Source organism: Piliocolobus tephrosceles, chromosome 11 (assembly GCF_002776525.5).
Source record: "Piliocolobus tephrosceles isolate RC106 chromosome 11, ASM277652v3, whole genome shotgun sequence".
In the NCBI taxonomy this organism is placed as follows: domain Eukaryota; kingdom Metazoa; phylum Chordata; class Mammalia; order Primates; family Cercopithecidae; genus Piliocolobus; species Piliocolobus tephrosceles.
This window is the reverse complement of record NC_045444.1, coordinates 10354064-10377643: the sequence shown is the minus strand read 5'-3', so window position 1 is coordinate 10377643 and position 23580 is coordinate 10354064. Positions and strand designations below refer to the sequence as shown.

At 43.4% G+C, this 23580-nt stretch overlaps 1 protein-coding gene across 4 annotated transcripts in view; it reads right to left on the bottom strand.

Annotated features, from left to right (window-relative positions):
- Nucleotides 1–610: 610 nt before the first annotated feature.
- Nucleotides 611–23580, bottom strand: part of UGGT1 (UDP-glucose glycoprotein glucosyltransferase 1) — a 108188-nt gene continuing 85218 nt past the window's right edge. The window contains exons 32-41 of one of the 4 annotated variants that reach the window (XM_023225569.3): nt 21498–21582; nt 20478–20566; nt 19821–19925; nt 18168–18252; nt 16649–16831; nt 15447–15607; nt 13946–14060; nt 10344–10460; nt 9235–9400; nt 611–6543 (exon numbers count right to left, since the gene is read on the bottom strand). In XM_023225569.3, coding sequence (XP_023081337.1) covers nt 6518–6543; nt 9235–9400; nt 10344–10460; nt 13946–14060; nt 15447–15607; nt 16649–16831; nt 18168–18252; nt 19821–19925; nt 20478–20566; nt 21498–21582 — 1132 coding nt within the window. In that variant the 3' untranslated portion in view covers nt 611–6517. The remainder of the gene's footprint in view (nt 6544–9234; nt 9401–10343; nt 10461–13945; nt 14061–15446; nt 15608–16648; nt 16832–18167; nt 18253–19820; nt 19926–20477; nt 20567–21497; nt 21583–23580) is intronic. The other 3 variants (XM_023225571.2, XM_023225570.3, XR_002734397.3) reach the window with 3 other exon arrangements.

Sequence of the window (23580 nt, the reverse complement as noted above, 5' to 3'; positions counted from 1 at the left end):
CCCTCGATGACACTGGCTCAAGCTCCTCCTCTCTGCCCACCCCTCGCCCACAGGGATCGCCCTACTTAGTCCTCAGGCTGCAACCTAAGCACCACCTCCTTGTAGCAGGTTTTCCTGACCAGCAAGTCCCTGCTCCTGCACCTTAGGGCCCTCTCTTGTGCCCTCACAGGCACCAGGCGCCCCCCCCCCCCCCCCCCCCCCCCCCCCAGAGATTACATCCTCAATGCATATCCACCCTGGAGTAGGAGCTCAGAGAACTGGTAAAATGCAAAGTCCATGCCACCCGCCTAAGGAATGCTGCGGGCCCAGGGGTCTCATGACACCTTCTTGCCTTGAGGTTCCCCCTCCCAACCCACCTGTTATGCCAGCCTGCCGAGTTCTGCCTGGGGCAGCTCCCAGAGGTTGAGGACCTGGAGGAGACCTGGGTGCTATCCTCAGAATCCAAAGAACTGGCTGCCACCCGAAGCCAGCCCCAGCAGCAGAGAAGACTCAGGTAAAGCCCTCGTTCCTCCACCGGGTTTGCAGCTTCCGCTAGATGAACGGGTCAGACTCTGCAGTCTATCAATCTGCCCTCCCTAAACACAAAAGCCGGATGACTGCACAGGGTTCGAGAAGAGAGGAAAAGTTTATTGTGTTGAGCAGACCTTATTTTCATTACAGTACCACGAAGTTCATTCTCAGTTCCCTTGGAGTGCAGAGATTCTGCAGACATTTAAAAGCCCAATGCTGTTCCCAAGCAAGGGGCAGCACCTGACAACAATGTTGCATTTAATGGAGCAGGATTACAGTAAATTTGGATATTCATAAAGAAGAAAGTACATAGTTTCCTTAAAAATTCTAACAGTTTCCCACCTTTATTTTGTTATAACCATGAATAACTGGTCGGTTGGAAAACATGGTACTTGATAATCTTTTGTTGTCAACCTTAGGTGAATGTGTTTTGCTTTTTGTTGTTATTGTTAGGAGTTGTTATGCCCATTTCTCTGGAAATCTCAAAGGTGACAAGTAAGGCAAGGCGTACAGTACACTCCTGTCCCACTGCAACCTTCCACGGCCGGCCTCTGCACTGCTGAGTATCTGGGAAAGACTCAGGAGAGGACCATTTGCTGGCAAATCCTCAAACCCCTGGCCTCGGGTGATCTGCCCGCCTAGGCCTCCCAAGGTGCTAGGATTACAGGCGTGAGCCACCATGCCCGGCGCTTGTGAATACTGACCATGGAGTTTAACCTTCATGGGCTCCTTCTAGGAAGCAGGTGGCCGCTTGCCGCACCAGACTTTGTAGTTTGTTTTTATAAATTGTCACTGATCAATGACAGCCTGAGGGAAGGGACCCTCTACTTAATTCATAGACTTCCTGCTACTACTGCCTCCCAGAAGTGTCATTTCTTTATATAGAGAAATGAAAGACCGAAGAATGAATGAGAAATCTGCATCCTCCAGGCATGTCAGGTATATACCCTGAAATATCAATAACCACTGAACTTCATGATGTCTCATTTGCTTGAATTCAATCAGGTAATTACCAAAATCCTGATTAAGATCTTTCCCTCACTACCTCAAGGCAGAGAAAACATGAATTTAAAAAAGTTATCTTACCAAACTACACACATGACAACCTATATTTGATTAACTGCAATCATCCCACAAAAATGTGCGCATAAAATCAAGTACTTAAAAAACTAATTATTAAAATTACACAACAATGGGCCAGGCGCAGTGGCTCACGCCTGTAATCCCAGCACTTTGGGAGGTCAATGCGGGTGGATCACTTGAGGTCAGGAGTTTGAGACCACCCTGGTCAACACGGCAAAACCTTGTCTCTACTGAAAATACAAAAATTAAACAGGCGGGTGGCAGGCACCTGTAATCCCAGCTATTCAGGAGGCTGAGTCAGGAGAATCGCTTGATCCCGGGAGGCAGAGGCTGCAGTGAGTTGAGATCATGCCACTGCACTCCAGCTTGGGCAATAGAGCGAGACTCCGTCTCAAAAAAAAAAAAAAAAGGAAAAATTAGCCAGGTGTGGTGGCGCACACCTGTAATCCCAGCTACACTTGGGAGGTTGAGGCAGAAGGATCACTTGAACCCAGGAGGCAGAGGTTGCAGTGAGCCGAGATCACACCACTGTACTCCAGCCTGGGCAACGGGAGCAAATCTCTGTCTCGGGGGGGAAAAAAAAAACACACTCAACAATGGAATACAAATATTTAAATAACTGCACATAATACACCCTCCATTTTTGTTACCAAGAGAAAGCTTCCATCAGGTGGCTTTACCAATACACTTCCACTCCCATGAAACGCAATACCACAGTACTAATATTCTGTTCCAAAAAATAGACTAGAATGCCCTTGTAACTCTTTTTCTTTTTTCCCTTGTAACTCTTATTTCTTTTCATCATTCAGGCCAAATTAGGTACGGCAATTTTAGAAAAGGATTGCTTTCAAGTATCTGAATATACTTCCGGAGGGTGGGGGAGGAAGGGAGTCATTTCACACTTGTCACTATCAGGGTGGGGTCTGACTGTCCAGGCCTCTACTGCTAGGGTCAGTAGAGTAGGTTTCCTGGCTAAAGGAAACTCTGGGAATTCTTTCCTCCCTACCACCTGGGCCAGTATCTTCCCCCCATCCCTAGCTCTTGGCCCTCTACTCAGGGACTTGGTCCCCACAATCAGATGAAAACTCATTCAGGCAGAGCCTTGACAAGGTTCAGAACACGAGGGCTTGGCCGGACATAGTGGCTCACGCCTGTAATCCCAGCACTTTGGGAGGCCAAGGTGGGCAGATCACCTGAGGTCAGGAGTTCAAGACCAGCCTGGCCAGCCAACATGGTAAAACCCATCTCTACTAAAAATACAAAAATTAACCGGGCATGGTGGCAGGCGCCTGTAATCCCAGCTACTCGGGAGGCTGAGGCTGGAGAATTGTTTGAACTTGGGAGGCAGAGGGTGCAGTGAGCCAAGATCGCACCACTGCACCCCAGCCTGGGTGACAGAATAAGACTCTTTCAAAAAAACAAACAAACAAACAAAACCCATGAGGGCTTAAGGACAGCAGAGCAAATCAAGCTCCATTTATGGAAACCGTTTTTTTTTTGTTTTTTTTTAAATTTCCTTTTAGACGGAGTCTCGCTCTATCACCAGGCTGGAGTGCACTGGCGTGATCTTGGCTCACTGCAACCTCTGCCTCCTGGGTTCAAGTGATTCTCCTGCCTCAGCCTCCCGAATAGCTAGGACTACAGGCATGCACCACCATGCCCAGCTAATTTTTGTATTTTTAGTAGAGACAGGGTTTCACCATGTTAGCCAGGATGGTCTCAATCTCTTGACCTCGCAATCTGCCCGCCTCAGCTTCCCAAAGTGCTGGGATTACAAGTTTAAGCCACCGTGCCTGGCCGGAATCTGTTTCTTAACATACATCATGCATGTAATCTGTGCTCTCCCAAGAGGCATTCACCCAAGTAGACAGGCAAGCATCTATGTGTTCAATTTGAAATGCAACTATGACAGATGTACAACTTTATCACTCCTACAGAAACTAACATGCCACCCATTACTCCATGTGGGAAACATTCAGTAAACTTCTAAAACCAAACACAGGACTCTGGCATATCCCCACACCCCCAGCAGCAGGCTGTGACAGGCTTTGATCTCAATCAAATGCCACTGTTCACAGAACATAAAAACAGGCTCATGGTGCTGCATGTCACTCTGACATATCACAGTATTTCATATTACTCTGTCACTTATTCCGAAACAAAAGTCTCCACTATGGCATGATTGAGAGAGAAAATAATTCATTATATATAAATAATAGCCAAGAACAACATACTGTGAACAGTTTCCAGACTTTGAACATTGATTGAACAACAATTAATTCTTACTTCTCGGGAAAAAAAATCTCTTACCTATCTTTTCCGTTACAGTATGCCTTCTTGGAGACAGTATTTTAGCGGTAACATCATTTTCTGGGGCATTCAGTTAATTTTGGAAGATGATTATGCCACATGAACCAAAAAAGAAACTGGCAGAAGGAGGAGGGTCCTGGACCATTCTGGAAGTAAGCTGGGTCTTGCATTATTCAGAGTCAACTATTCAGCTGACTTGTGTCAGGGCGGTGACAGAGAGGAGGCAATGAGTGACACCAGGACATACACAGCACGCAGAGAACATGGTCTACTCTGTCTTCCTTGCGTAGAATAAACACAAGAGGCTTGGTAGAAAGACACGGGGAAAGGTGCCATGGGGGCCAGCATCTGGAAAACATATACCTCAGCGATTTGAGTATTTCCCGTTCAGCCTCCTGGACGATAAACCGGGAAAAGGCACCCTTCTGCCCACAGTTGTGGACAGCAGCAGTCGCCTCTCTGAATGCTTCATTCAATGTGAAGATGCAGCTTGAACAAAAGTTTTTTTTTTGTTTGTTTTCGGAGTCTTGCTCTGTCACCCAGATTGGAATGCAGTGGTGCGAACTCAGCTCACTGCAACCTCTGCCTCCCGGGTTCAAGCGATTCTCCTGTCTCTGCCTCCTGAGTAGCTAGGAATACAGGCGTGAGCCAGCACACCCGGCTAATTTTTGTATTTTTAGTAGAGACAGGGTTTCACCATATTGGCCAGGGTGGTCTTGAACTCCTGACCTCGTGATCCACCCGCCTCGGCCTCCCAAAGTGCTGGGATTACAGGCATGAGCCACCATGCCTGGCCAAACAGAAGTTTTTTAATCTCACCGATTCCATCTCTCAGCTGCTCTGACCAGAGGGGCAGGGTGGGAAAAGTCATGCCACAGACTCTGCCCACAGCAGCCATTCTGAGGTGCCTTTTCAGTCTCTTATCCTCTTTTGAGCTCTCCTCTCCTTAATTTTTTTTTGTTTTCATTGTACCCATTAATCCCCTCCTCAATTTTTTATTGAATTATAAAAGCAAAGTCAAAAGGTCCTTCGGGATGACTGGGAGGCTTCCTAGGCTAACTTTTGTATTTGAAAATGGAAAAAATAAATTACTTGATATTTGTGATAAAACTTAAGATTTCTTAAAAAGTCTGCACATCAATATATTACCTGGCTTAGAAGGGTGAGGGCACAGCTATCCATCTGCACCCTCTCCTATTTTTTAAAAACAGGCAAAATATGTGAGAAAAGGCTGGTGCACATTGGAAGACAGAGCGTGCCTGTCTATGCCAGTGCTGCTGTGCCCTGCAGCCTGGCAGATGGAGTCAGACGCCGGGGCCTCACGCCCACTCAGGCCAATAACATACCCAAGACTCGACAGCGCGTTCACCAGCACAGGCTGCCCCGAGGGGCAACACGGGCTGTGGAAGTGAAGACACACAAAGCAGGGACTAAAGGCAAATGGGGCTTCATGACGCAGAGACATGAAGACAGAACTGCTGTGGGCACCAAAGGTAACCTGCAGTGCTCAAACAAAAGGAAAATAGGACAGAAAGCCACACGTTCTACAAGCAGAATCATTCCTGGTCTTAGAGCTGAGGGCATTTGTAGAGGAAAGTCCAAGGCAATGTCCCCTGGGTCTGAGAGAAAATCCTGCGCAGGACAGGGCAGACAATGCGATGCTCGTCTTGAGGGAGCCTGACCCTGATCCTGACGTTCTGGATACGAGGGAGGTTGAGCATGGCTGTATCCAGTAAGGAAACTGGTAACAGTTTCTTTCCACTAGAAAGTGGAAAGAAAAAGCAAAGACTTTCACAGATATAAAATTTGTTTTCAAAACAATTTCCTAGAAAGTTCACTGTGGTTGGGTGGGGAATAAGTGTAACATTTTCATTTCAAATGAGCCATGGTGCTACTAATGGATTAAAAAAGAGGATGGCCAGTTCTGGTCTTCCTTCCCTTCCCATAACCCCCGGAACGTTCCTACTCCTGATATTTTCCCTACCCTCACTGCAACCCACCGCCATCCCGGCCCAAAATTAATTTGCCCAGCCACTGCACCGAACCAGCCTTGACACACAGTTGTCAGTTGGATTTCAGTTAAACAACGCACCTAATGCGTGGGAAGAGAAAGTGGGGAGGGCACAAGGAGCATGTTGGCATAAACCTGGAGATGTGTGGACCTTGGACAGAGCTTCTGCCAGCCAGACCCTGGGGAGGATGGGCATCTGCAGTGCAGCGCAGGCTGCAGGTAAACTGAGGTAAGGAAGAACATGGCGGCTTTAGCTGGCCCTGCTTGCTGAGACACCGCACCATGTGTGTGCTCTTGGGTGTGGGCACCAAAACAACCATTTTCTTCCAGTTGCTGCTGCCATTCCACCCTCTGGCTAGAAGAATGCTCTTTACAGAGTCCAGAAGATCAGCCACTTGGTCTTCCTCTGAGGTACATTCCAATACAGCTTCAATCCCAAAGATCCAGCGGCCACCAGAGTGCAGAAGTCAGAATCAAATGCTCAGAATCAAAAGGTGCGACCCAGCCAGTACATCAGCAGTTGTATAGACAGATCAGAAAAAACTAATATTTAGTATAAAAACTGTTTTTCAAAGGGGGCAATTTCCTGTCCTTCTCCAGAGATCATAATTCTTCGCGTTTCTGAGGACCTAAGGAAAAGGAGAACCACAGAAAAGAAAACAGATGATCTTCAAATTACAAAGACCACTGAGCGGGCATTTTTCATCGCTGGAACCTATTCTTTGTACCTCCACCTCCATCTTATCTCACTTATTACATCTTTGGGATTTGTGTTTTTGTACTGTATTTTGAAAGCAAAAACTAAATTAAGGATTTTTTAAAAATGGAAACTATCTGTAAACCCCACTGCAACTGAACTGTTTTTACAAATACAATATTTACTTTCAGTAAATATGCATGCATTTTTTTAGCTGGGATTTTTCTTTTATCATTTAATAGCATCTAAACATTTTCTGTGTATCAGTGTAGCTCATTCTTGGATGTTTAAACTGTTTTTAATGCTTTTGGTTTATAAGTAATAGTAAAATAAATTTTTTTCATGTATATAACTTGATTATTTCTTTAAGATATATTCTCAAGAGAGTAATTACTGAGGGTATATAACGTTTTGAAGGCTTCTAATGGCAGGTGTACTGCTTTTCAACAAGGGCGATTTGAATGCACAAAGCTTCATCAAGGTAGATCCATAACAGTTTCATCACCATCTCCCAAACAAATGGCATTATCACTATCTCTGTTTTCTTCCACGTCGCAGATACTAGTGACAGAGCGCTTTAATTTGATTAGTTTCCTCAAATTCATTTATTATTTGTGTTTCCTCTTACTTGAACAGTGTGTCCACATTCTTTGCCCATTTATCTATGGAAATTCTCAGGGTTTTACTGATGAATCTGAATTAATTATTGTTATGGTTACTATATAACCTTCCAGCTGTGATATTTAATATCATAGTACAGTCTGAGGGATATACAGGCAAATCACTCAAGATCCATGTTCTGGATTTTTTTATTGTGAGACAGGGTCTTGCTCGGTCACAGGTTCTCTGCTACGTAGGCTGGAGTGCAGTCGCTCACTGCAACCCTGACATTGCAGGCTCAAGCAATCTTCCCACCTCAGCCTCCTGAGAGACTAGGATTGTAGGCATGAGCCACTGCGCCCAGCACTTTTTTAGAATTTGTCTAAAGCAGAATAAATCTTTAAAATCCAGAGCCCATCTACATATCAAAACACCACTATGGACTCCACAAATATGTACAATTATTATGTGACAATTTAAAAGTAAATACGTTTAAAATTTTTCTTAAATCTAGAGCCCAGCTTATTAATATTTTATTTTATTTTATTTTATTTTTTTATGAGACAGAGTCTTGCTCTGTCGCCCAGGCTGGAGTGCAGTGGCCGGATCTCAGCTCACTGCAAGCTCCACCTCCCGGGTTTATGCCATTCTCCTGCCTCAGCCTCCCAAGTAGCTGGGACTACAGGCACCCGCCACCTCGCCCGGCTAGTTTTTTGTAGTTTTTAGTAGAGACGGGGTTTCACCATGTTAGCCAGGATGGTCTCAATCTCCTGACCTCATGATCCGCCCGTCTCAGCCTCCCAAAGTGCTGGGATTACAGGCTTGAGCCACCGCGCCCGGCCTGCTTATTAATATTTTAAAAGTCACTTTCGTTTTCTAATGATTTTTTCAAGTAGCTATTATTCAAGACACACACAACAGGGAAAACATTAAAGACTCAACGCTAAACTAAATACAAGCATTCCATCTCCATCCCAACATGCTTGTTTTAAAGAATACTTTTCTCGGCCAGGCGCAGTAGCTCACGTCTGTAATCCCAGCCCTTTGGGAGGCTGAGGCGGGTGGATCACTTGAGTCAGGAGTTCAAGACCAGCCTGGGTAACATGGTGAAACCCTGTCTCTACTAAAAATACAAAAAATAAAAAATAAATAAACAGTTAGCTGGGCATGGTGGTGCATGCCTATAATTCCAGCTACTTGGGAGGCTGAGGCATGAGAAGTGTGTGAACCTGGGAGGTGGAGGTTGCAGTGAGCCAAGATCATGCCACTGTACTCCAGCCTGGGCAACAGAGTGAGACTCTGTCTTAAAAAAAAGAATAGTTTTTTCAAATAGGTATTTGTCTTGATCTAAATTTATTCATTCAGTAGTACACTGACAGATTTAAAGAAAAAAACAAGGAATCTGACAAGAACTCCGCAAAAGGTTTGGTTTATGTATCACAAAACTCATGAACTTAAATAACTACAATCATAATTAAAATTCCTTTCTCCTCCTCACCAGAAAAACGAAAAAAAAAAAAAAGATAGCAATTGCATTAATAAATACTGTTTAGAAGATCAACATAAAAGGAAAATGAAAATATACACTGGTCGATGTCAGAATGGAAGAATAGGAGATTTTTCTCTTCCTTTTATCCATTATTCTATTGTCTTTACAACAAACAAATCGGCCGGGCGCGGTGGCTCAAGCCTGTAATCCCAGCACTTTGGGAGGCCGAGACGGGCGGATCACGAGGTCAGGAGATCGAGACCATCCTGGCTAACATGGTGAAACCCCCGTCTCTACTAAAAATACAAAAAAAACTAGCCGGGCGAGGTGGCGGGCGCCTGTAGTCCCAGCTACTCCGGAGGCTGAGGCAGGAGAATGGCATAAACCCGGGAGGCGGAGCTTGCAGTGAGCTGAGATCCGGCCACTGCACTCCAGTCCGGGCGACAGAGCGAGACTCCGCCTCAAAAAAAAAAAAAAACAAACAAATCATAAATGGAAACAAGTACTGTCCTAAAGCCAACGGTTTGTGTTTACCTTCTCGGCTGGGTTCTTTTGTCTTCTCTTTGTACAGCGTTCCCGTTTCCTTCTCCTTCTGAAAGCGGAGCTGGAGCTGTTTGATCTCTTGGTCGTAGTCCTGCCACTCTGGGACAATTCGCACGGCTGCTTCCAGTTTGGGCTCTTTGGTCATTGGATTATTACACTGTGAAAACCAAAAGAACACACTTCAGCTGAGTTGAAGAAAGGCCACATCACAGAGAATTCAAAGGTTCTTGGGTTACAAGTCCTAACTAGACGAAAAAACAATAGTAAGGAACCAAACGATACACTACCAGAAGCAATATGGTAGTGTGCTATGTAAAGCTGTATTTACATCTACAAAGAATGTGTGAGTGTCTACTGGAAGGCAGAAAAAGTAAAAGTTCATTTGGAAAAATTACAAGGCACAGAGATCAACTGGAAGCCAAGGAGCAGCTCGGCAGATTGAGAGCTGTGGGAACCGTCCCATTAAGTGCTCAGGGCTTTGGTTGCCTAACGTAAGCGGGGAAATAAAACCACTGAAGTATTCTATAAGGTAAGAATATTCTGTAAGAATAGCCCTGAAAAACCAAGTACTTATACTTACTATACAACAAACTATACTTATTCTATCAGATAAGAATATTTATAAGAATATTCTCGGCCAGGCGCAGTGGCTCAAGCCTGGAATCCCAGCACTTTGGGAGGCCGAGGCGGGTGGATCACGAGGTCAGGAGATCGAGATCATCCTGGCTAACACGGTGAAACCCCGTCTCTACTAAAAATACAAAAAAATTAGCTGGGTGTGGTGGCGGGCGCCTGTAGTCCCAGCTACTCGGGAGGCGGAGGCAGGAGAATGGCGTGAACCCGGGAGGCAGAGCTTGCAGTGAGCTGAGATCCGGCCACTGCACTCCAGGCTGGGCCACAGAGCGAGACTCCGTCTCAAAAAAAAAAAAAAAGAATATTCTCTAAGATAATTATAGCCCTGACAAACTATACAATTACAGAGAAAGTCTAAATAAGAATCTAGGGAATTCTGAAATTTAAGAATCTAAATAAAAATCATTAATCGTGATTCGCTCATACATCCACTGGATGAACATGCAGAAGCACCGCACACAGCTTACCAAATCAATGGTTTTTGCCCTTTTCTTAGAGGCATCATCACACCACGTTTCACACCAAAGCCATTCTTGAGGGAGGGATTTAATTGGCACCTGATGAATCATGTTATTGGGCAGATCCTGTTTGGTTAAAAATAAAAATAAAACACATGTATCTAAAGTTCTGGTGGTACTTATTTATTTATTTATTTATTTATTGAGAGATGGGGTCTCACTCTGTTACCCAGGTTGGAGTGCAATAGTACGATCTCAGCTCACCGCAACCTCCACCTCCCAGATTCAAGAGATTTTTGTTCCTCAGCCTCCTGAGTAGCTGGGATTACATGGGCCCACCACCACACCTGGCCAATTTTTGTATTTTTACTAGAGACAGGGTTTTGCCACGCGGCCCAGGTTGCTCTTAAACTGCTGAGCTTAGGCGATCCACCCACCTTAGCCTCACAAAGTTCTGAGATTATAGGCGTGAGCCACTGTGCCCAGCTAGCTCATGGGGAGCTTAAATGCACAGAACATCAGTGATGTGTACACCTGCTCGTTATGGATCACACGCCAATCACAAATGTTTAAAATGGAAAAGGTCCTCACCAATGCCTTAGAGAAATTATTCAAAACTACAAATTTTAGAGGATCCATAAAACATCTGCCCATAATAAGCAACTGAAAAGCTCTGGCTTAAAACTTACAAATAGCCTGCACCTAACCCTCCCTTCATTAGGGCAATCCTAAGAAAAATACTCCTACTGACTTCTGAACATCAACTAAAAAGAGTGATGGTTCATAAATTTTACAGGCTTCTGTCAAGGAAGTTCTGAATCTACCTTGTCTATTGAGACTCGCTCCCAAATAGATGACATATTTTCTAGCCAATTCTACTCTATGCTTTAAACCCTTTTTCTGAGGAGGCCTTCTGACTTTGCCACAATAAAATGTTCCATTGTCCTAAGACTTACATGGAACACGGAAATGTACAGAAACGATTGACTGCGATATTTGTAAAGAATGTTCCATGATGGTACAAAAATAAATAGATACTTCTCTATGAAACCCTGTCAACAAACTAAAATTTAAAAATACCTGCTGAAGTAGGTAGATCGCTTGAGCCCAGGAGTTCCAAGACTAGCCAGGGCAACATGGCAAAACCCCATCTCTACAAAAACTTAGCCAGGCCTGGTGGTGCAAGCCTGTCGTCCCAGCTACTCAGGAGGCTGAGGTGGGAGGATCGCCTTTGCCTGGGAGTTCGAGGCTACAGTGAGCCATGATCACATCACTGCACTCCAGTCTGGGTGACAGAGTGAGACCTTGTCTTAAAAAAAAAGAAAGCTGGATTAAGGTATCAAATACTCATCTTGATTTATCTTAATTTCACTTAAAGTCTTACACACTGTTGACCCTGTGGCACTGCTATAGAAAGCTGAATCAAGAACACAGTATGAGTTCCGACTCTGTACTCTGCTTGAAAAAGAGCAGAGCTCTACTTTCAGCACTGGTGGACTTAGGTAAATGAGACCAGCTCACCTCCTGAGGAAAACTAGAATAGCTGAATGAATTACAAAAAGCACACACCTTCTGAAGGCACCAGAGAACTACAAGACAGTAATTACTGGTCTGGGGGAGAACAATGGCCAGAAAAGATAACTCTGGAATCAGGTTTTTCCCCCAGGATCTATGCTGCTTGGTGAGGCTTTCTGAGGCTTTCGACAGCTATTCAGGCCTGAGGCAACAAAGATTTGTATGTAAGATCTGTGGTGGTTGAGGGGAGTTCTAGCGAAACCCTTTGCTTTGGATTGGCATACCAAAAGAACATACACTCCGATTTAGAGTGAGCCAGAAAAGGCCCGAGAAGAATGCAGTTCAAATTCCAATCATCAGAATCTTTAAAACGGATGAAAATACTCCTGGATAGCCAGTGCCAAGTTTCTGACAAAAAATATGACAAAAAGAAACAAACAGGCTGGGCGTAGTGGCTCACGTCTGTAATCACAGCACTTTGGGAGGCCGAGACGGGTGGATCACCTGAGGTCAGGAGTTCAAGACCAGCCTGGCCAACATGGTGAAACCCTGTCTCAACTAAAAATATAAAAAAATTAGTGGGGCGTGGTGGTGGGCACCTGTAATCCCAGCTATTTTGGGAGGCTGAGGTTGCAGTGAGCTGAGACTGTGCCACTGCACTCCAGCCTGGGCAACGAAAAGCTCCATCTCAAAAAAAAAAAAAAAAAAAAAGAGAGAGAGAGAGAAACAAAAACTGTTGGGTGATACCATTTTTGAACTCAAATTATTCCCCAAAATAATTCTGCAAAAACAACGCCTGACACACTACAGAAGATAAACAGATATGTGACAGATAGTATGAACAAAAGAATAACAGAAATGATACAACAGAATCAGATCCACAGTAGCTCCATAAATTAGAAGATACCAGGTATCACACAAATTTTAAAGTAAGTAGAGCTGGGCACTGTGGCTCATGCCTGTAATTCCAGCACTTTGGGAGGCTGAAGCGGGTGGATCACAAGGTCAGGAGATTGAGACCAGCCTGGCCAACACGGTGAAACCCCGTCTCTACTAAAAATACAAAAATTAGCTGGGCGTGGTGGCGCGCGCCTGTAATCCTAGTTACTCAGAAGGCTGAGGCAGGAGAATCGCTTGAACTCGGGAGGTGGAGGGTGCAGTGAGTGCCACCCAGAGCATGCCACTGCACTCCAGCCTGGGACAGAGTGAGATTCTGTCTCAAAAAAAAAAAAAAAAATCTTTTACTATTCCATGGTGATAGAAGAGAAGAAAATGAACAAATTAAACTCGTATTTACAGATACATGCTTCAACAGTAAATCTATAAAGAAAAGCAAATGATTACCATAAAAGTTGTGATGCTAGACACTTTTGTTAGGGAGGAAGGGTTTCTGGGATGCTGATAATGCTCTAGTTCTTGAACTAGGTTGTGGTATCTGGGTATTTGCTTCATAATAATTCCTGGATGTATGTGAATACGTGTGCATGTTTTTTGTACACTTTTCTTTATGGATGTTACATATCACAATAAAGGTTTAAAAAAATTTAAGTAGACTTAAGCAAAACAAAATGCTTAAAATATGTGAAATATGTATCCAAAACCCTTAAACTACAATCTCACCTCTGAAAAATGCTTAACATTAACAAACAGTAATTTAGCTAGCCTTGAAACACATCATGGTTTCTGACATAGAAAAAGGGGAAGTTGTGATACTATACTGTGATTCTCTACTACGAATCCTGAGCTATTTAGTTCCTACAGCAGAAAAACAAACTGACCCGAGCTGGTAGAAAAACAAATCTATGAGATTAGTTTGAGTACAAAATACAAAGATATGCTAATGGTTCAGAGAGGCAGCATTCTCCTTCCATCTCTCTCCCCAGCCAGCATCGGATCTATGACACTTTTCATGCTGATACGTCTTCTCTTGAGGGCAGATAAAAATCTCTCTCTCACACACACACGCACACACACACCATGAAGAAACCAGACACCGTCTTGAGAGGAGAGGATTGAAGACACAAATAATACTTCATTTTCTGATGCAACTCTGTATACCCGCCACTCACAGTTAACCATAAAAAATGGACACTTACTTGATCAAGATTTGAAAGGCTGTTAGGGTCCTGACTCAGACCTTGGTACTGTCCCCTGAGTCTGTCACCAGCAGCTATTTTCCTAAACTTCTTCAGATCCACAACATATAGTGCACTGAACAAAGAAGACCCGCTTGTTACAACCAACCATGGATTACGACAGGAAAACTAAACCCAGTGAATAATGGAACAGGCCACTAGCTAAATATTCTGGCTTTTCTTTGAAAAGGTATGCTGCAGCCCTACAGTGGAGTTAAAGTGTGCTACTTTAAGATCTCTAAGAAAGTCACTGCAAAATCTATACTGTGCCATTCTTTTGTTACTGTTCCGTATTTGCCATCCAAAAGAAATAATCTCAGACGAAAGATTTCTAGCAAATGCGGCAGTAATAAAAGCCATAGTAACTGGTAACTATTATTCAATGATATCCTGATGATGTCTTCAATGTTACAGGGGGGAAAAAATCCCAGAGTGTTACAGTCCTTACAGTTCTTTTGGACCAGGACTGTAAAGAATGAAGCCGCCATCACTACACCCCAGCAGTGATGCATGAGCCGCTTTCTACAGGCTCCTCTTCCCTGCACATTTTCAAATCGCACTTCTCGCAGACAAGAGCATGGAGTGCTCATCAGAAATGTAACAATGCACACACTGTTCAACCTAAAAGGTCTACTTCTAGGAATTTATCCCACAAACATATCTGAGATATGAAAAATAATTTATTTAGATTATTCACTGCAACATTGTAGGTCATAGGAAAAAACTATAAATAACATTCATGCACTGGAATAATATGCAGCTATGAAAAGGCATCAGGTCTCTTTCTATTCACTGAGAAGATGTATATGACATTAAGTTAAAAAAAAAAAAAAAACAAGTTACAAAATGTATAAATAGGTAGCATATTTTGTATGAAAAAAGAATACACATTCACAGCTGTTTCTGTAAGAATTAAGAAAATCTGGAAAGATAGACAGTCAAAAAGTTGGGAGGTTACCTGTTGTGAGAACAGGAACTGAGTAGGAAAGAGAGAGACAGGATTAGGAAGTTTTTTTACACTGTGTATTTTATTTTATTTTATTTTTATTTTTTTGAGATGGAGTCTCTCTCCGTCACCCAGGCTGGAGTACAGTGGCATGATCTCAGCTCACTGCAACCTCCACCTCCTGGGTTCAAGCAATTCTCCTGCCTTAGCCTCCTGAGTAGCTGGAATTACAGGCACCCATCACCATGCCCAGCTAATTTGGGTATTTTTAGTAGAGACGGGGTTTTGCCCTGTTGGCTAGGCTGGTCTTGAACTCCTGACCTCAGGTGATCTGCCTGCCTAGGCATCCCAAAGTGCTGGGATTACAGGCATGAGCCACTGCGCCCAGCCACTGTGTATTTTTTATAATTTTTATTTTTCAACCATACCAATGTATTACCTATTCACAATTTTAACCACACAAAATCAATTTTAGGAAAACCCCATCACAGTGTTAGGAGTGCTTCTTTTCAGTACCTGATATGATACTTTCGCCCAGCTAAATGACTGGCCCAGTACCCTGACTTCCAGAACCTGTAGCCGTCCATTTCTCTTCGGCTGTCACAGAAGGGAGTGTAACCATAAGGAGCACCATCCAAACTGAAATCTCTCAACTCTTTCAGATCTGTTCGGACAATCTGGAGGATATCGAAAGTCATTCGTTAAGCAACCATGCAGACAGCTCTAATGCCGTTTCCTTAAGATACAGAGTGGCTTGCTCACGGCAGCATGGAAGGCTGCTCAGTGGTTAGTGGCACAGGCACTACTGGCAGATGTACTTTGATTCCTCCACTTGTTAGTAGGTTGACTAACATGTAAGACACTTAGCAAGGTGTGTGGGAGTAGGAATAAAACAAATTTCAATTGCTTAGGCTTTCTGTGCCTCAGTTTCTTCATCTATAAAATGGAGATAATGACAGTACCTATGTCACGGGGTTGTTGGGAGGATTATGTAAGTTAACACATGGATGGACAGATGTAGAATAATGCCTTGCCCATCTTGAGTACTCAACAAGGATTAAATGTGGCTATCTTAGAATCAGGAAGGCACACTTCAGGCTGAGCCAGTGGAAGAGAATTCCAAAGAGGTGAGTGAAGTCTCCGTCCCAGTGACTTTCACACACATTACATCCTTCCACTCAGGTGGCTGACTCAGGTTTCCGCCCACTTGGGGTGAGGTGGAAGGCTGTGGGCAGAAATATATTTATGCTGTTTGAGTTTGTATGCTCTAAAATCACGTGTTCCCTTTCATTAAGTCAAACCCTGACAGCTGGAAGAATATCCGGAGGTTCCCTATTGCCAAAGCCATGCATCCACTTAAGCTTCGTCTATTACCCATGACAATAACTCCTACCTTTTGGGCAGATAATTAGAGATGATGGCAAGCACTGCTAAACGTTAATTTTCTAATTTTTAGTTTTCATGTTAAATGAATTAAGTCAGATACAAAATTGCACACATCATGTCATCACAATGATGTTAAAAAGACAGAGAAAAAGATGTAAAGGAGATAAGCTAAATGTTTAAAAAGTGATCACATCTGTGTGATACATATTTCCATATTTTCTAAATGTAAAATAAGCATGTCCTTTTCCATAACTGGAAAAAAATAGCATTTAAAAAGAAGCAATTTGTTGCTTTTAATACAAACTGTCAAAACTTGGCCTTTAAGGGCCTACCTGATCAGCATCCACAAACAGGAACTTGTCAACAACTAGTGGGAAAAGTACATCCAGGAAGAGGATCTTGTAACCCCAGATGATACGTTGTTTTTCAGTCTGTTGATGAAGCCACCGGGGCCATTTGTACTGAACAAGCTCGTACTGAAAATTGTATTCATTTGCCATGTAAGGTATAAACTCCTGTTTTTAGACATGGGAACAACAAATAATCATTTCTTCTGATTAAGAAAACTGCTTTCATAATGTAAGCCAACCACCATGATACCAGACAAATAAAACACATTTACCAAAACAGTGGTCTTACAAAGACTGGCCCTGACCCACTCATGACTATAGAGAAGAACAGATATAAACCTTTGTGAAATCCCCATTTCTTTATGACTTCTGGTCACCACATGAAATGAGAGAATGTTCAAGAGAAGGATTTTAGATGTACATCCCTGTGTGTGTGTTTTTACGGCACATGAATTTTTTTTTTTTTTTTTTTTTTTTTTTGAGACGGAGTCTCGCTGTGTCACCCAGGCTGGAGCGCAGTGGCACGATCTCGACTCAATGCAAGCTCCGCCTCCCGGGTTTACGCCATTCTCCCGCCTCAGCCTCCGAGTAGCTGGGACTACAGGCGCCCGCCACCTCACCCGGCTAGTTTTTTGCATTTTTAGTAGAGATGGGGTTTCACCATGTTAGCCAGGATGGTCTTGATCTGCTGACCTCGTGATCCACCCGCCTCGGCCTCCCAAAGTGCTGGGATTACAGGCTTGAGCCACCGCGCCCGGCCTCGCACATGAATTTTAAGTCCATTTGTCTGAACTTGATTTCAGTAAGGCATTTACTGAGCTTGATGACAAGCCTTCCTCAAGGCCAGATTTAACCCGGGGAATAACAGTGCAAAGCCAGAACTCTGGACAAATATGCTGCCCTTTATGAATAAGTCTTTCAGATTCTAAGTACAAGCACCTTTAGGGGGCCAGCAGGAAAGTGCTTATCAAGGAGAATGGTTATTGAATATATTAAAAGTCATTTAGTAAATTCTACAGGAAAAAAAAAGGATGTAAATAAATCAACTTAGATGACAAATACTGGCTGATATAAATAATGCAGAAAGCATTCCAAGGACGTGTTTTGTTTTGCACAGAGGAAGCATGACTTCCATACATCATCTGGGAGTGGTCCATGCTAACACCAATCATGCTCCTCAGTGTAAACCACTGCTATGCTTTCTAACTGAAAGCAACCATGCACGCTTCAGAGGAAGCAAACGTCATCTCATAAGACACTGCTCCTAAGAACAACAACAAAACCCTCTCCTACTATATTATCCAAGTTTTTAAACACAATTTAACTGTTTCCCTCAAACAGACCAATCTGGAAGAATAACCAAAATAGCAATATGCAACCAAATTAGGGTATCTTAGTAAATGGAAAATTTGCTAAAGTATACAGACAAAACAAAAGTCATGAAAAATATACAGTAAGTATCTCCTTAATAAGAATGTTTTCCCTTCTCTGTGAAACAAACCTTAAATGTGGGGGACAAGTAATTCTTCAAGAACCAGAATTTCACAGGAGTCTTGGTATTCTTCAGCACGGATAGCATCATTATGCTGCCAAACAAAAGCAGTAAATTAATAATAGTTTTCCAATGGGATTTAACCTCCACATGATGTAGAGTCAATCACGAGACACCTAAATGCTTTTTATGGCAGAGCTAAGTAATGGCTCAATTAGGCAGAGGGAGACGCTCAGTGATGGAAAATGAAAAATTGTACTTACTCCAGCTTATGAAGTTATCACTGAAAAGAAGGGGCATTCCTCACCTACAAAACTACACTTAAGGCCGGGCACGGTGGCTCAAGCCTGTAATCCCAGCACTTTGGGAGGCCGAGACGGGTGGATCACGAGATCAGGAGATCGAGACCATTCTGGTCTACACGGTGAAACCCCATCTCTACTAAAAATACAAAAAACTAGCCGGGCGAGATGGCGGGTGCCTGTAGTCCCAGCTACTCGGAAGGCTGAGGCAGGAGAATGGCGTGAACCCGGGAGGCGGAGCTTGTAGTGAGCCGAGATCGCGCCACTGCACTCCAGCCTGGGCGACAGAGTGAGACTCCGTCTCAAAACAAACAAACAAACAAACAAACAAAAAAAAACTACACTTAACCACTTAACTGACAGAGGCAAATGTTTTAATTCTGTTACACCTCTAAATAAACTGCTTCACGAACTGATACATTAGTTATGGTCCAGATGAACCCTGGAGATGGGGGCAATTGACATCACTCTCCAAAACCGCTGTCACAATGCAGCAGCATCTGGAGCTGAGGGAAAAATGTGTAACCACAGCGCCTCCTGCAGCCTACACAGAGGTCCTGCTTCAGAGAGGAAGGCTACCAGCTCCCGCCTCCTTACTCAGAAAACAAAATTACATTTATGAACCGAGGAATTTAATCAAATTCAGTTGTTATTAGTGTCACTATTTTAGGTAGGCTATTATTTCTTGGAAATAAGAGGGCTAAAAATAAGAAAAATGACATTTTGATTTTCTATACTAGATGTGTAGTGAAAAATTAAGAGTGAATAGAGCCCTGGCAATGAGAAAAGTGACTCTCAGGTCTTCCTGACACTGTAACAAGGCACTCCCGAGTGCCTCTGGTCACCACTACATCAGTCAGCCCTGGCCTGTAGCCTCTTCTGGCTCTAGCTGTGTGACCTTAGACAAGTCCCTTCACACTTGAGGCCTCAACCTGTTTACATATGAAATAGAAGTGTTCATATGTAAGAACTAAGGTCTCTCCTGGCTCTAAAATCCTGTGAATCTTTAGAAGGCAGCGAAGTACCATGGTTCTGTTCTCATTCTATTCTCTATGTCAACCTCCTAATCTCTGGGTTAAGCAATGTTTGGCAGGCAGTAAACAGCACAGTCTATGAAGGTGTACAGTGATGTTAAAAGGCTACAGCCTTGTAATATCCAGAGGCACTCACTACATAGCTCAACTTCACAGAGATGAAGGGATCGAAACAAATCCAATTATAAATGGCAAGCCAGTCACAATGCTCAGAATGCTTCAAAAACACAGAAGTATAATGAGCAGAATCCCATAAAACCTTTCCTCTCTAAAAAAGAACACTGACAAATTCATTCATATATAATGAAATCATCAACAAGACTGACCGAAGAAATCTTTCGTAGAGATGACCAGATGCAACGGAGAAAATATTAATTATGTCATCTTTCTCTTGCTTCACTTCCTCAGTCTTCTGTCCTCCTGTAAAGCCCCTATAACAATAAAAGTAAAAACAAGATCACTTGAAATACTGGTACAGACACACAGCCTCTTAAAGTAAGAGGAAAGAGATGGTGCTTCCCACCCTTCCCTAGCAGGTGAGCTGCAGCAGGAGTGGTTATGAAGCTTCCCTCACATCCTGGAGAGAGCACGAGACCGACAAAATTAACCTACAGGAAAACAAAAAGAACGTTCACTCCCTGACAGTGCTGCTTTAGGAAGAGACTGAACACAGGCTGCACCAGAATGCAACTTACACAACGGGAAGTAAACTGAGCAGGGAGCAGTCAAATTTCCAAAGAGCAGGCACAGGTAACGAGAGTCACAAAGTATGGAGCAGAAGAAACTTCTCCAGGAGACACGAACCTCTTTTGGATTAATCAAGTGAAAATACTCATCTATGCCAAATATAAGTGTGAGATGTAGCTGCACAAAGTAGAATGTGAAAGGCCCAGACGGGATCCCAAGATGCAAAAAGGAGGGATGGACAGTGCTTATATCTCAGTTTTTCCTTAAAAACATAACTCTTTATAATGTCAATTTACCATTTGAAGGAATCCCAAAATCCAGATTCATTCTCACTCGTTCCATCACTCAGCAAGTCTTCGTTCACCATATCTGCCTTCTTCTGAACCTGCAATCAAACGTGATAAACCTTACTCCCAGTACGTCTCATAGGCATAAAACTGCCTCTCACTGGATGTACACTGTGAGCCTGTCATCAATAGGGAATTATCAATCAATTCTCTCACAAACAGGCACAACCCCACCCAGAGTCTAGAAGGATTCAACAGAAGTAGCTCCATCAGGACATTCACATCATAGCCTTATGTGAGGAGACAGCAACCACTTTTAATTAGACGAACCCCATTTTCAGCTTGCAACATAGGCAAAGAGCCGCAAACTCAACTGTGCAGTGAAATCAGAAGCACGATTCAATAAGCCAACAGCTAGTTCCAGGGAAGAGTGTGGCTGCTGGGGCTCTAGCTGTTGGGAGGGAGGTATTTCATGTTATGACCAGTTTTCAGGATTCACTAGCACAAACAGGGGTTTCTTCTTGGCAGCACAGTGACCATTTTTCTGCTCAACTATGCATGGCCTATTCTAGGTTTCACTGTGTGTAATGATCATTTATTCCAGAATACACTGCACTTGAATTTAAGGTACTAAAAGCTTCAACATTCAGAGAACGGAAAATAGAAGTCAAAATAAATTAAATAGGACTATCATTTTATTATTGAAAATTTTCATTGCCATTTCTCCCAATATTCTGAGAAGAGAATCATCAACAATACTACGAATTGTGGCTATATAAACAACATAGCATCTATGAGAATATTTTCTAGAAAATGGGACATGTTCTGCACACTGAGATTACCCAAAAGGTACAATCTTCCAGTTGAGGAAAGCCACTAACTCACACTTACCAAGACATTTTGCCTTAAAGCAGTATCCCTGTAATTGCCATAGCAAATTCCAAAGAGACTCTTGGGCTGGTTCCAAGATACATATTTTTACATGACAGCTGTCTAATAACAGAATGCCACTACTTTTACCAAACTCACCTTCACTTTAATAATTTTGCTTTTGAAGTTGTTAAGGACGATAACCACATCATCAGCATCAGGGGGAGAATCGGTGCCATCATGGCTTTGCGAGAAAAGAAAGATCAGTATTACAAGGTACAATTCTCAAAAGGCAGCAAATGCTCTCAGAGCATCTGAGTCCATCATCCTTCTCATAAAGGAGTTTTCCAGATCCAACCATCTTCTTGCTCCTTAAGCTCCTTCAAGCTGCACAGAAGCATGTGTTGAAATCTGTCTTTATATAAGGTGCATGCCCAAACCTCCTTCGTGAGTCCTCTTTCAAATTACCCATCACGCAGTGAGCGGAACCGATGTGTGGTAACCACATGGTGAGTACTAAACAACCGCCTGTGTTCAGAAGCTCTGAGCCAAGCACAGTGTCTTTGGTAAAGGAGTGCAGGGGGAACAGGACCCCTGAACCATTGCTGGAACCACACTGCTTCTGCTCTTTTTTTTTTTTTTGAGACAGAGTCTTGCTCTATCACCCTGGAGTGCAAGTGGAGCAACTTCAGCTCAATGCAACCTCCACCTCCCGGGTTCAAGTGATTCTCCTGCTACAGCCTTCAGGTAGCTGAGTTTACAGGCGCCCACCACCACATCTGGCTAATTTTTGTATTCTAGTAGAGACATAGTTTCACCATATTGGCTAGGCTGGTCTCAAACCCCTGACCTCGAGTGATCCACCCTCCTCGGCCTCCCAAAGTGTTGGGATTACAGGCATGAGCCATCACGCCCGGCCACTACTCTTTAACTGGAACAGTGTTGTAAAGAAAATCTGCTTGCTATTTCTGCCTGGAGGCAACAATCAGTCAACAACAGGCCCTGTACTCAACTCAGTGTCTATACGCTATGAGAAGAACTCTATTTGCAGGCAGACAGGAGCAGAGGAAGAAAAATTAAATTTATATTTCCCTATTAATCAACAGCAATGCCTAAAATTTCCAGTCACCGAATTTCAAGGTGCAGAAAGTGATAATTACAACATGAACTCACTGCATTTGCTGTCAGCTAGCAGAGAGTAGGGTTCTCAGACAAAGGAAGATTCTGCTGGGGGAGCCCTGAACAGCTAGGAAGAGGGGGCACCATGCTCCTGGGAAGGGGAGGGCTGGCAAGGGCCACGGCATCCAAAAGGGAAGGAGTTTGGAAGTGCATCCAAAATTTTGTAAAACCTTATCTGAAGAAAATGTTATTTGGAAAAAAAACCTTCTACTGTTTACAATGGTGTTATTATAACACAGAATTCTTCTCTTTCCTAGGTAAGAACCAGGCACTAATCCACTGTTTCATGTGTGTCACTATGGAGCTAATTAAGGCAAGTATATACTATAGCGTGCTTCAAATGTGCCCTAATGAAAATCATCACCTAAACAAACTGGCAGGAAGTCTTTTCACACAGCTTAAAACAAATTTAAATTGTGTTAAGCAGAATTTATATCAAACTTTTTTAAAGGCAACATAATTATTTATTTATTTATTTATTTTTTGAGACGCAGTCTGGCTCTGTCGCCCAGGCTGGAGTGCAGTGGCTGGATCTCAGCTCACTGCAAGCTCCGCCTCCCAGGTTTACGCCATTCTCCTGCCTCCGCCTCCCAAGTAGCTGGGACTACAGGCGCCCGCCTCGTCGCCTGGCTAGTTTTTTTGCATTCTTTAGTAGAGATGGGGTTTCACCGTATTAGCCAGGATGGTCTCGGTCTCCTGACCTTGTGATCCGCCCGTCTCGGCCTCCCAAAGTGCTGGGATTACAGGCTTGAGCCACCGCACCCAGCCAACATAATTATTTTTAAACTAATAAATATGTGCAGTACACCTTAAGGTAAAAGCTGGCCACAGAGGGAATGTTCTTACTATACCACCACAGACCAAGGAAGACCACACTAACAGCACAAAGTTTCCATGTACTGTGCATTTGCAAATCACTCAGGGTCAACACATACACTCCCTGGGCAGAAAAGTTTGGCTGTTCTTTCTTTCTTTTCTCCTTTCTTCAAGTTTCTCATCTGCCTATCTATGAGCTGCATCACAGTGATAGAATGATTAGATTCTGGGACATTGTTAGCACAAA